Source organism: Artemia sp. Qi Xiang Cuo, chromosome 17 (genome assembly GCF_049724085.1).
Source record: "Artemia sp. Qi Xiang Cuo chromosome 17, ASM4972408v1, whole genome shotgun sequence".
Classification (NCBI taxonomy): domain Eukaryota; kingdom Metazoa; phylum Arthropoda; class Branchiopoda; order Anostraca; family Artemiidae; genus Artemia; species Artemia sp. Qi Xiang Cuo.
In genome coordinates, this window is record NC_142810.1 from 5438864 (window position 1) to 5452490 (window position 13627).

At 37.2% G+C, this 13627-nt stretch overlaps 1 protein-coding gene across 4 annotated transcripts in view; it reads left to right on the forward strand.

The window, feature by feature from the left end:
• Zip48C (Zinc/iron regulated transporter-related protein 48C) overlaps positions 1–13627 on the forward strand; it is a 100973-nt gene that overhangs the window by 51667 nt on the left and 35679 nt on the right. For all 4 annotated transcript variants that reach the window (XM_089103761.1, XM_089103759.1, XM_089103763.1 and 1 more), the window contains one exon: positions 7318–7479. In XM_089103761.1, coding sequence (XP_088959887.1) covers positions 7318–7479 — 162 coding nt within the window. The remainder of the gene's footprint in view (positions 1–7317; positions 7480–13627) is intronic.

Genomic DNA, 13627 nt, shown 5'->3' on the forward strand with positions numbered 1-13627 from the left:
CTCATTTTTTCAAGACACAAGCTTATGAGGCAAATGAGGAAACTAATAGAAAAATTAACTCTACTTACAACAACCACAAGTGATCTCCAGTATCCAGGAAGGCCGCAATCAATAACAAAAGAAAAAAAACTGAAAAAAATAGAAAATAAATTAAAAATTAAATTTATCATGAATAAAATACAAAATAAAAAGATACAACATAACATAAATAGCGACGAAAACCACCCTGCCATATCATCATAAACAATAAGTACAACAACATGGAACCCTCCATACAAGACAGTAGAACACGTTCCACCGTCTCGTACAAAAGAAAATCCCCGCCACTGAACCCACTGCCCATACAATATAACAAAAAAAACTCATGGAAAATAAAAAGGGAAAAATCTCACTCAAATTAAAAAATACAGGATAATGCAATCGAGGAAAAATATAATTGGTTTTCTTCATCAGGCACACACTTGTGCTAGTGCCGCTAACCACGAATACAAAATTCATCTTATAATAGCAAAAAATGACTCTAAACATCAAAACAAAACAAAATGAAATGCTAGAGTCAACAATCAAGTAGCTCTGGTATTGGCTCATTATACATATATTTCCCTTTTCCAACACCTTCTCTCTCAATCTGAATGAAGGGAGGAACAGTATTAGATACCCAAGCTGGAATACTCTTTCTACTCAATTTAGATTTAGTATCGTAAAGTCTCTTCCGCGCTTCACGAACACACAATGGATCATCATCGCTGACGTAAACATTATTCATAGCTGTATTTGAACCGAAAGTCTTGTTCTTAAGTTTTTTCCCATTGCGTAAAATCATTAACTTCGCCTCGCGTGATTTAACATTCACTTTGAAAAACTTTTGCTCTTTTTTATTCGTAAGAATTGTAAGGTCTGAAACCCTTGTTAATTCTAAACCATTGGTACATATTTATTGAAACAAACTTTCAGCAGTGGCTGCATCATCGCAAACCGTAGTCCACACATTAATGTTATTTTCTGTAGATAAATATTCCACTGCCATTAATCTTGCCGACAACGAAGATGTCATTTCACGGTAATATTTTGCTTCAGTGGATACAATATTCATTTGCGTTTTTAGTGAAATTACTTCTTCATTTACTACATCTCAATTTTTACCAACTTGAGCAACATTGGATTGTAAGATAGCTTGAGCATTTTCCACAGAAATTACTCGATTTTCTAGATTAGCCAATCTCGTGTCAATTGATTTTAATGTACTTTGAGACTCCGTTACAATTTCAAGAATTTTCGAGAAATCGTCCGCTAATGACTGGATCGAAGCACGATTTATTGACTTTTGCGTTGAAGAGGAATGCCCAGATTCGTCATGCGAAACCGATCCAAATTGGTCCTCTGATTTACGTTTACGCTTATTCCTCGTCATCACAAACCAGTAAATAAAAAATTTGAATATTCTTACCGGAAAAAGTACTTCTTATTTATCCACATAAGTACCGTCGTGCAGTTCGCTAAGCCGTTAATGCACGGCTAACACATAAATTGCCAAACAGGAACTCCTCAAATCATTCGCATTGGAACCCTCAGCTAATAAATTGACTTCTGTTTATGCGTAATCATTAATTAGCAGACTCCTTACATAAAAAAAACTTGTTCGCATTCACAAAACAAAACTCCGCCCACTTTGCTATTTCAATTCATTTTATCTCACATCAACCTAGGTTAAAAGCACTAGCCAAACGATGTTACTCGGCTGATAGCTGATTCATTACTGAAATTCCATACAGATTCAGTGAACTCATGAGTTTAATTATTGTGAGCCGTCGCGAGTGTTTCGATTTCCAAGATTGAACTTCAAAACGCCGAGAACCGTTAACTCGCTTTCCCCTCGCTAATATCTTTGGCACGATGTAAGGCTCAGTGCAAATTAGGACGCTGATATGCGACAAATGGAATAAACTCTCTCTTAAAACTATGTGATGAATAGCATTTTGAGTTTCAAAGGTACCTAAAAATATTCGCTTATGAGATGGCGGCGAAGAGATAGCAACAGAGAAAATAGTAAAGATTAGAAAAATAGCATTTTGAGTTTCAGAGGCAGTGATTATTAATTGACTAGAAATTACATAAAAATATTCACTTATGAGATATCGAAGCGATAGCAATAGCGAAAATAGCAAAGATTAGAAAAAAGAGGAGTGGTTTCTTTGCAATAAAATTGCATTTAGATATCTATGAGGGAGGGTAGAGAAAATAATGGTTGGGTTTGAGGGGGGGGGGTTAATATCTCTGTGACAAGTTTAAATTGGGATTGAAAAATAGTGAAAAGAAAAAACATTGGAAGAAATAGATAAGTAGGAAAAAAATGCTCACATTTGAATATCCTGGCTGCACTTGGGTGCCAGATGGTCCGGGTAGTGCATGCTGGAGGGCGGACAGGCCGACGTCATTAATTTCTTACGCAGATTGGGCTGCGACTTGTGCAGGACTTGTGACTTGTGCAGTCGAGCCAAGGGCTTGCACAGATGGCTGTACTTGACGAGGTGGCAGTGTGGAGCTGGGGGGTTTCGGCCAGCGGCCATATTGAACAACTGTTGCTCTTACAGGGGCTTGCATAGATGCGGTATCGATGTCGCTGGCTTGTATAGCGGGGTTCTCCACCCTTTGTGGCCCACTGTCTTTTCGGTTTATGCCCAGACTGCATTGGGGTGGGCACTGATCGGGCTGTCTCGTCATCTCTCGCTTTCTTACTAGGAGGAGGCGTGCATTCTTCGCTATTTGCGGTACCCATAGCTCTCTTTACAGCTGGAGGGGCAACAAATTCTTCATAATTTACCTTAAAAAGAAGAGAAAAAGTTAGTATCAAAATAATATCCCCCTTTTTTTACAGAAAGAAAGTTAGTACCTCCTTCTACAGAATTTATTGTCAGACATAATTTGTCTAGAAAAGCATTTATCTCAAAGAAGCCCCTCCTCCACCCTTTTTCAGCAAAGCAAAAAGTAAAAATTTCGCGAGAAATATATTAGGCTTAGAAATCAAATGTTTTTATTAGACAACTTGTAAGAAAATAAATCATGACAATCAGTAGTCTATAGGCTTTAAATTAGATCTTTAACCCAGTGACCTGTAGGCCTAAATTTTGCAAACATAGGTTAAAATGCTATTCAATTTACACGTAATATAAGCTTCATGCAACTCTAAAAGACCTTTCTTTCTAGCCTTGCACAGTTTGTTTTCATTTTACAACGAAGCTGCTAGAAGCGATGGCATTGCCCCCTCCCCCCCCCTTTTACATAATGTCCTAAATATATTGTTAGACCTTAATTTGAAAATAATCCGTTTCACTTCTCCAAAATCTAGCATCGCGTATTATTGCAATTGCATCAAAGTGTTTTAATTTTGACGGAAGAACAGTTCCTTTGCCTAAAGCCACCTAATGTATACAAACAGGAAAGGGGTGACAGCTAATTATAGGCCTTGCACTGGAGTCTTGTGTCAAAAAAGAACGGCATTTTCATTAAAAATTGAGAGAAGTCAGCAGACACTTTAAATCGCATTAGAGAAAGGCTAAATTTAATGAAAAGAAAATTATTTATTTTTGCTAGAATTGGGTTGAAAAACAACGGGGCGGGGGTTAGTTTTTGAGGGTCTAGAGACCAGATTTTCTGTTGTCCATCGAGTATACAGATTGTATCGTGATGTTTTTACTAGAGTGGGGGGGGGATGTACCTGAAGATACTGGAGGTCGACCAAGGAAAATAATTTTATTTTGAAAATAAAAAATGTATTTACATTGCAAATTGAAGTTGACATGGTTTCTAATTCATCAAATTTATCCATTATTGTTTGAACTGTGTCAAAATACTTTCTGATAATTTAATCACATTGCATGCCCGTTATATACGAAATCTCAAGGTCAAATTGTTATGTAAACAAGCCCTCTGATTGGCTGAGAAGGAGACACGTGATTTAACTGTTTCCGGGAAACTCAAAACATTTGCTGAGAGCAACAACGTGAAGGAAGTGTCATTGACCTGCTCCCATTAGACTCAATAATCTATGAAAGTGAGAAAATTCCTGTTTTTACATTCTCACTGACAAAAACCATAAATTGCTGTTGACATCCATGTAAAACATCAAATAAATTTGACAAAGTTCCTTTTTTTTCATTCTCACTGACAAAAACAATAAAAACATCCTTAAAAGTGAGAAAGTTCCTGTTTTTCAAATTCTCACTGACAAAAACCATGAATTGCTGTTGACATCCATGAAAAAAATCAAATAAATTGACCAACACACATAACCATCCAAGAAACATCCATAAATGTGACAAAATTCCTGTTTTTTCATTCTCACTGACAACAAACAGACATAAATTATGTAAAAAAAAAGTTGTAGGTGGCAGTAGGGGTGGGTGACCGGAGTTATAGGGTCATCTCTACTATTTCCTCACCAATATTGGATACTGTGGTATCTGTTAAAAATTGAATTTCGATTTTTTTCAAATGAATCAAAAATACAGTTCGAAGTTATTTAGACATTTTCAGACCCATTAGAATTAGGAATTTGAGAAAAATTCAGAAGATTTTGAAAAGTTCTAAATGACTTTAAACTGGATTTTTTGGTCTATTAAAAGTTGGGACATCCAATTTTGTATGCTGGATGTACAGAACTGTTCCTAGGGCTGGTGGTTCCCGGGGTAAAATTAATTACAGCGCTCCTTTCTGTCTCTAATTCAAGCAAGAAAGTCAAATCAAAGTGAAAAAATAATCAATGTGGGCAACTCCCAGCCATGGCGTTCGGGGCTTCTTGCCGCGGTACCCCCCCCCCCCCCTTTCGAACAGTTCTGATAGATAACCATTTGTAGTGAATACTCGTTTGGGAAACTTTCAGTCCCGTTCGAGAGTAATTCACTTGTTAGCTAATGACTTGTAGTGAATCAAAATGCTTATAGCTGTTTTGTCCTTATATCCATTGCCAATTTCAAGTATATTTTTGATCCTTTTCTGAGTTCAAAGGATTTCATTCATCAGTTCCTTTTCTAATTGCAAGAACCTTCGTTTTTGTCCCATTTGTCTAAATTTGAGATATGAGATTTAATTTTTAATTTAAGATATATAACATGAGATAAAGGTCGCTTTCTCTACTTTCCCAGACTTATCATTGCCCTGGCAACAGTGATAAAAATCTAGGTACTTCATATCCAAATATCCTAAATGAAAGATAAGAACAGATTGAACAGGTTAATGTTCTTGGTTTTTATTTTGTTTTATTTTCATTTTTGCTGTTAAAAAAAGTGGAAGATGTAGAGAACCTCGTATGGGAAGGGCCTCAGGTCTATGGCCCCCCTCAAAACCCTAATTTTTCCGAAATATCGGGGCTTTTCTTATTCATATTAACTAAAAAAAAAAACAAGTTTTTTAACTGAATGTAAGGATCAACATTAAAACTTGAAAGGAACAAAAAATATTCCGTATATGAAAGGGGCTGTCCCCTCCTCAACGCCTCGCTCTTTACGCTAAATTTTTTTATTGTTTTAAAAAATAAATTTGCGAGACAGAGTCAAACTTTAGCGTAAAGAACGAGGCGTTGAGGAGGGGACAGCCCCTTTCATATACGGAATAATTTCTGTTCGTTTTAAGTTTTAATGTCGCTCCTTACTTTCAGTTAAAAAACTTGTTTTTTTAGTTAATTTCTTAACGTTTTTGAATTAATGCAGCTTTGATTTTGGCTCACCGTACATGAATAATTAAAACGAAACTCGCATATTAATTTTCCTTTTTTTGGCTAATTGGCTTCCTCAAAATTTTGTTCTGACGTAACTTACGAATTAACTTACGTAACGAATTTCTATATACGTATGTTTTAGTACTTATATTAGGGAGTTCGCTCCCTCGTCAATACCTCGTTCTTTACGTTAAAGTTCGAATTTTGTTCGAGTCACAAATCCCTGAATCACAAAGGCTGGTTAATTAGAATTGGTAGCTCTTTTGAAAGTACTAAAAAAACTTTATCGTAAAGAGCGAGGTATTGACTATAAGGTGAACCCCCTCATATACGTCATAATTTTTGTTCGTTTTAAGTTTTAATGTTGCTCCCTACATTCAGTTGAAAAAAACTTGTTTTTTTGTTGTATTTCTGATCATTTTTTAAATAATGCTGGGAAATCTGGCGCCCGCTTCATATAAATGTCCCTTCCCCCAAGGAAATATCCTCCATGGAAAGATCCTCCCCCGTAACCCTTACCCCGACCCCGACCCCCCACAAAAAAAAATTCCTCCTGACAACGCTTGTATACTTCCCAATAAAAAATACTCTATGTAAACAATGGTCAAAGCTTATAACTTGCAGCCCTTCCCCCGGGAACTGTGGGGGATTAAGTCATCCTCAAAGGCATATTAATTAGATTTTCGACTGTGCTGAACAAAATGGCTGTCTCAAATTTTTTTATTGGGTGACTTCGGTAAAAGAAATGAGCGTGGGTGGGGGTAAAGTTGCCCTTCAATTCTTTGGTCACTTAAAAAGGACACTTGAACTTTTAATTTCCGTTCGAATGAGCCCTCTTACGATATTCTAGGACAATTGGATAGATACGATCACCCCTGAAAAAAAACAACAAATAAACACGTATCCGTGATCTTTCTGGCTAAAAATACAAAATGGGTAAGACTAAACTTGATGAAACTTATATATTTGAAATCAACATAAAAATCTGATTCTTCTGATTTATCTATTGGTATCAAAATTCCGTTTTTGTAGAGTTTTGGATACTATTGAGCAAGGTCGCTCCTTACTTACAGTTCGTTATCACCAACTGTCTGATTATCAAGTTAAACTTTTTTGCATCTTAATTGAACAAAATAAAAAAAAAAAGTAAATATTGCTGCCTCTCAGGTTTTAAAAAACACATTTTACCCTCTCCCCTGGATTGTTATGAATTGACGTTGCTGGATTCTGTTTAGATTTTGTTCCACATCTAGCTTTGCCACATCTTGGAGACCTGTAAATGTTTTCTGGTGTAAACAAATGGACGCAAAAATGCCAATAACCAGGAGCTAAATTTTCCGTTGTTTCGTTCAATTAAACGTTTCGCCATTTTGAACAATTAGCCATTCGCCATTTTGAAATACCATATCCAAGAGATGTGATACTGAAAAGTACACTGCCATGAGAAATAATCAAAACTTCGTAGATTTAGCCTTTTTTTTCTCTCCAAAAATCCCTCCTGAGTCGAGTAGGCTATGCAAAAACCCCCTTTGAGTTGAGTATGCATAATAACTTCGGGTTATGTAGTAAAACAAGCTTTTATCTTACAGTTGTTTTTATTTCAGCGGTACAAGCTAATGGGACAGAATTACGTCATCGTCATCCAAATCGAACCGAAGATGGCCCTAGCGAGCTGGGTTACTCCGAAGAAGAAAAGAAGACCAGGCTAGATCAGTGGAAAAGAATTCTGCTTCTGATTGTGGCCATAACAGTTCATAATATCCCTGGTAATATTTCCTGGTTAGAGTTTAAGTTATTATTATGAGGGGCTCTAATTGGAGGGAGCAGAGGGTAAATACCACCACCAACTCCCCTGGATTTTGAAAAGTACCATTTTTATGTCTTCATTTAGAAAAGTTGGAAAAAATTCTTTCACCCCCTATATTTTTGTGCATTAGCACCCCTGATTATTACCACAGAAAAAGGGAGTGTATATGTAAACGGTCTTGTGACTCAATACTTTTTACAAGAGAATATTTGAAATTCCACAGAGCAGAACCAATCAGATAGAATTTAAAATTTTGTTCTTATTACTGGTTGGGTTTGTTGGCTCTTCAGAAATAAGGAGTAATATTATTGGCTTACAAAAATGCGTCATGTACGTAAACCAATGGAATTGAAGTACAGATTTTGCCATGTAAGCATAGAAAAGCACCTTTTCTCTTTGTTGGGGTTTATGTTTCCTGTGTAAGTTTTGGTATGTTATTTTTCTGCTTTGATGCAATTTTGACGTGTCACCGAAAGATGAAAATTTGCTGTCATTGTATAGCTTCGATTGAGTCTTATTCAAAAAATCAAACAGTTCGTGGTAACGAACTGTAAGTAAGGAGCGACCCGGATCAATAGTGATGAAACTCTAAAAAGTGGAATTTTAATACTAGGGTGAACTGGGGTAAGTCCGGCCCTTTATCGAGTTTTTTTCAGCTTAATCTGGTCCCAAGATTGTTTTGGAGTTTCTGCCACAATAAAAACTATTTGATGTTGCTTTTGATCATACTAATAATATTCCGCACAATCCAAAAAGTCCCCAAGTTTTGTTGTTTCCATGAGTTGCTACACCAAAGTAACCCATCTAAGGGAGGCCGAACTTACCCCGAGTCTGGGGGTAAATGAGGCACCTCCCAGGTAAATCTTATGTAAGTAGAGATAAAAATTATTCCACACTAAGACATGACAGAGGGTCCCTCAATGTACGGAAAAAGCATAAAAACCCAAAACTCTCGTTAATGGTTTATATGTGCCACAGCGGAACATCAGCTTTCTGCTTATCATGGGGTAACTCCGACAGTGCTGGTTTTAACCCGTACATAGGAGACGGCTCTGAGAAAGGAATTTTTTCAAATTGTTTATTGTAAATATGAAAAAGGTAACGACATACTTCAAATAATAGGATAAAAAAAAAGAAGCAGTTTCAATTAGTATCAGAGAGATTCGAGAAAGCAAACTTTTGATCACTTGCAGGCACTAATGTGCTTCTTGTACAGGCTGATGATGTGCCGAATTTGGAATGGTGGTAGAGTGAAGGGACCAGCTCCAGAGAGCCTCAATGGTCCTGCAAAGATGTAGTTTTCTTCAACTTCGTCAATGTCATCTTTTTTCGGCCAATCGTATGAATAGTCGGCTAGGCTCAGGCAGCGAAGATATTTTATAAGAACACGATTTTCATCGGGAAAATCAAGCACCCTTCCAATATACCAGCCCTGTTGATCTCGTTTGGTATCGTATGCTACAGCATAGTACTCATTTAGCTGTATGTTTAGCTTCTTTTCCTCCTCCTCTTCATGCTCACTGCCAACAGTATCACAGATATCCATTTTGTCAGTTGAGGAACCCGATGAGACATCAACGTCAGAGTCTTCACTGGAAAGATCATCTTTCTTTTTCAGTTTTGGCTTGAGTGTGTTCTTTTTGACTTTCCATTTTTTGTTCTCTAGCTTTTCTTTTTTCTCTTTCTCTCTTTGTCCAATCACTCTCAAAGACTCTTCAGATATGATTACTTCAGCTTCCCAGGCAACTCTTGTCCTACTAGATGTCCTGGATGCTGAGGCATCAAGAGAAGGGCAACGTACTGAGTCCAAGAGAAGTTCTTCAAAGGATTTGTCATGCGTATGATTCTTTTTCGGACTAACCAACACCGAAATGGTAATCTGTTCAGTTGCAGTGTTTACCCTGGTAGTCACTCTTGCTAAATTTTGAGTCTCCGATTTCTTACTCTCAACATATCGTTTGAACCTGGCTGGATCAAACTTCGCGTTGTCGACCACGTCGCTGTTGATACGCGCTGGAATAGCGGAATCGTAAATTCCTGTCGCTTTAAATGATTTTTGAATCAGTGAAGGGGTAAAGTAAGTCTCCCAGATCTGACATAAAATTTTCACGAGGCCTGGTCGTGACAATCCGTCACCTGGGTGTGCTCGTTGCCAGTTCACGAGCTTCTGCTCATAGGATGATTTCAGCCCTTTGAAAATAACCCTGTCAAGGGGCTGCAGAACATGGGTTGCATGGGCTGGCAACTTGAGGATGGTAACGTTCGTCTCTGAAGAAAGCGTCACAAGGGCCAAGAATAAATGGGAGTCCTGGCCAACAAGAATAAGATGTCGTTTTTGTTTCATATGAGGCAGGACAACATCTTTAAACCAGTTATAGAAAAGATCTGCAGTCATATATCCTGTCTTAGTAGCTGAATAACATGCATCTGGATGGAGGTTTCTTAAGCGAGATGTTGTTTCTTTTCTTAAACCCAAACCACCAGTCCTCACCTGGCCGGTTGTTTATGAAACGAGTACTGATTTTGTTCATGCTGACATGTTTTTGCACTTTGTCTAGGAACTGTTGTTTGGTAAGCCCCATGCCCCACTTTTCCATGACCTTCAGCGAATTTGCCATACTCTTCTCAACATCAGGAGGTAGGTCCAGAGCTCTCCCGAGAGTAACAGCGGGCGATTCGGGGAAAGTCCTTTGCTTCTTTGTCTGATCCATTAGTGTTGTCCTTGGTATGTTGTAAAATTTTGCAGCTTTTTTTAAAGACATTTGACATGATAGAACTTCATCTTTGGCTTGTTTAAGCTGTTCAGCTGTATATCGTCCTCCTGCCCCCTTGTTGGTTTTTTGGTTGTACTTGCGTGGCATCTGGAAAAAATGCAGGTTTATAGTAACAATAGTAAAGCGTAGCTATTGTATAAGAAACGACAAGCAATATTTACAAATTCAAGCTTATAGCGCGTCCATACTATCCGATTTATGGAAAATTGGAAGAAGGAAAAGCTGTCCAGACTTAACGTTTTTTTTTAAAAATATCTGTACAAGTTTATCAGATATCCTCATCAAGGTTTTTTATTAGCCAAAACCTACAGAAAACAATTTTAGAGCCTCAGTTAGACAATTTACCTTTTTTTTGTTCTAAACCACATTAAAAAAACCAATTTTTATTTTCCACTTATGGCCTCGTTGGGGAGGGGAAATCTCTTGAAGATGGGGAGCAAAAAATTTTCTCTCATGAGAAAATTGTTGGCGTTTGCATCCTGAGAAAAACATCAGAAATTGTGTTTATTCCCTATGGGTACTCGTGAATTCAGCTATATTGTTACAGATTGACAAAGTTTAGAAAAAATTCATATCAATCACAGGCAGTATTTTGGTGTTTTCGACCCCAACCCCCTTCGCACTCAAATATATTCCCCTAAACGTGTCTACCATGCATTTGTTTTTCTGATAGAACCAAAAATCCGATGTTATCTAGTGTTTCATTGGAAAGCAATTCGACGATACTAGGTTTAATATTAACTTGGCACAATGCGATTCTTCAATGTCTAATTACTTTCAGCTTTGACAGATTTAGCTGTTAATAATAGTATTGATTTTCATGGGTGTAGCGAGGGGGCAGCTGCCCTCCCCCTCTAGACCTTCAAATTTACATTAGATATGGCTGAAAAAGCAGATGGTTTGGAAAAAGCAGTTGATAAAACTCCATCACACTATCGACTTGGGTCAAGACAGTGAATAAACTAAACTAAAAAAAATTTGTATATATCATTTTCATGTCTGTAAACCTTTATTATTGGAAAAAAACATAATAAACAACTGGAAGATGCAAGAAAATTACATAAAAAGTGAAAAATATGAAAGCAAAATCTTATGCAAAAAAATTAAGACACTCAAATCTGAAAAAAGTATCTTCGATCAAATTAAAATCAAAAAAGGAATTTATTCAAGGTTTTCTCATAACGTTAAGTATATTTTTGGCACAATCTTTCTTTTCCAGTTCCATTTTTCAGGTAAGGTCGCTCTTTTTCGTCAAGATCTTGGGATCAAGGAATAGTTGACAAATACAATTCACTGAGATCTAGGCTAGAACTGCAAAAGACTAGCCAATCGTATGCACGGGGTAAGTTCGGCCCCCCGTGTCGGAATTTACCCTGTACAGGGCAAGTCCGACATGCCGGAGTTACCCCGAACGGGGGTTTTTCTGGGGTAAGTCCGACACCCCTAGTATCTCCTGACTGGCTTGAGGATAAAATACTAATAAATTACAGTAAATACTCCAACTATCCTATAAACTCATCAGCTATTTACAATCATTCCATCCTCTCTTTATTTTTCCGCACTATCAGTTAAAAATTACTACCCACCTCGTGGCCAGCAAAGATGCCCTCCTCGAAATTTCAAAATTTCGTCACCGCAAGATAGGTTAAAAATGGCGGCAATACTGAACACTGTTGTCAAGTACCAAGCCAAAGGAAGAAAATGAAGTACAGAACCACAGATTTCTGTCTTCACTGAATCAGATAAGACAGGGGTGACGGAGTTACCCCGGTGTCGGACTTACCCAAGTTCACCCTAATAGATACATAAAAAAAATCAGATTTTTATGCTGATCAAGTTTAGTCCTACCCATCAAAAGTTACGCGCCTGAGAAAATTTGGCTGATTTTCGAAAAAAGGGTAAAAGACCCCCTAAAATCTATAGAACCTTAATGAAAATCACACCATCATATTCAGCGTATCAGAGAACCCTACTATAGAGGTTTCAAGCTCCTATCTACAAAAATGTGGAATTTTGTAGTTTTTGCCAGAAGAAAGATCACGGATGCATGTTTATTTGTTTTTTTTTTTTTTCCAGGGGTGATCGTATCGACCCAGTGGTCCTAGAATATCATGGGAGGGCTCATTGGAATGAAAATTAGAAATTATAGTGCCCTTTTTAATTGACAAAAAAATGGAGGGCAACTAGGCCCCCTCCCAAGCTATTTTTTTTCCCAAAGTCACCCGATCAAAATTTTGAGATAGCCATTTTGTTCACCATGTTCGAAAATATGATAAGTTTGTCTTTCAGGATGACTTAATCCCCCGAAGTCCTCGGGGGGAGGGCTGAAAGTTATGAACTTTACCCAATGTTAACATATAGTATTGGTTTTTGGGAAGTATACAAACGTTTTCAGGGGGAATTTTTTCTGGTAGTTTGGGGGGGGGCTTATTTGGGAGAATCTTTCCATGAAGGAAGTTTTCCTGGGGGAAAGTACATTGCTATGAAGGGGACGCCGGATTTTCCAGCATTATTAAAAAAAAAGATCAGAAATTAAATATAAAAAAAGAAGTTTTTCAACTGAAAGTGTGCAGCAAAATCAAAACTTAAAACGAACAGAAAATATTACATATATGATTGGGTTCACCCCCTAGTCAATACCTCGCTCTTTAAGCCAAAGATTGTTTAGTACTTTCATAAGAGCTACTTATTGTAATTAACGGCCTTTGTGATTAAGCGGTCATTTTTAAAGAATCGGAGCGAAATTCAAACTTTAAGCTGAAAGAGCAAGGTATTGATTGGGTGTATTCATACCTGAAAACTGCGGTTTTCTAACTTTTGTTTGTTTCAATCTTGTAAAGTTTTTAAGACAGTATTAATTTTCGTTTGTGTTGCCACGTTGAACCGTGAAGAAATATGACAAAGCTTTTCGTGGGACAAATTCAGATATTAATACTCTGCTGATTGTCAAAGACAGCTACACCTTCAAAGGCAAGCTATATCTTCTTAAGGTACTTGGTGCCAAGCTTTTTTTTGCTGATTTTAGTCCATATAATTTTTTTCAAATCTGGAGCCGCTAAAACCGAAAGCTACTTAACTTCATGCATAGTTCTTTCATTAAAAATCCAATTCCCAACTTTTCCTAATTTGGAAAATATATATATGGTTGTGTAAGATACGACTTAACCAATCTAAACATTCAGATTTAACTTCACTTTCCGTGGTACTTCAAGAGGTGAAATATCAAAGGGATTAGGTGTTACAGGTTGCTATTACTCAGCTATCCAACTGAGATTGGAAGTCGGTGGGATCATGACTTAAAATTATTATTGCTTTAAAAGCTTTTTTGCGATA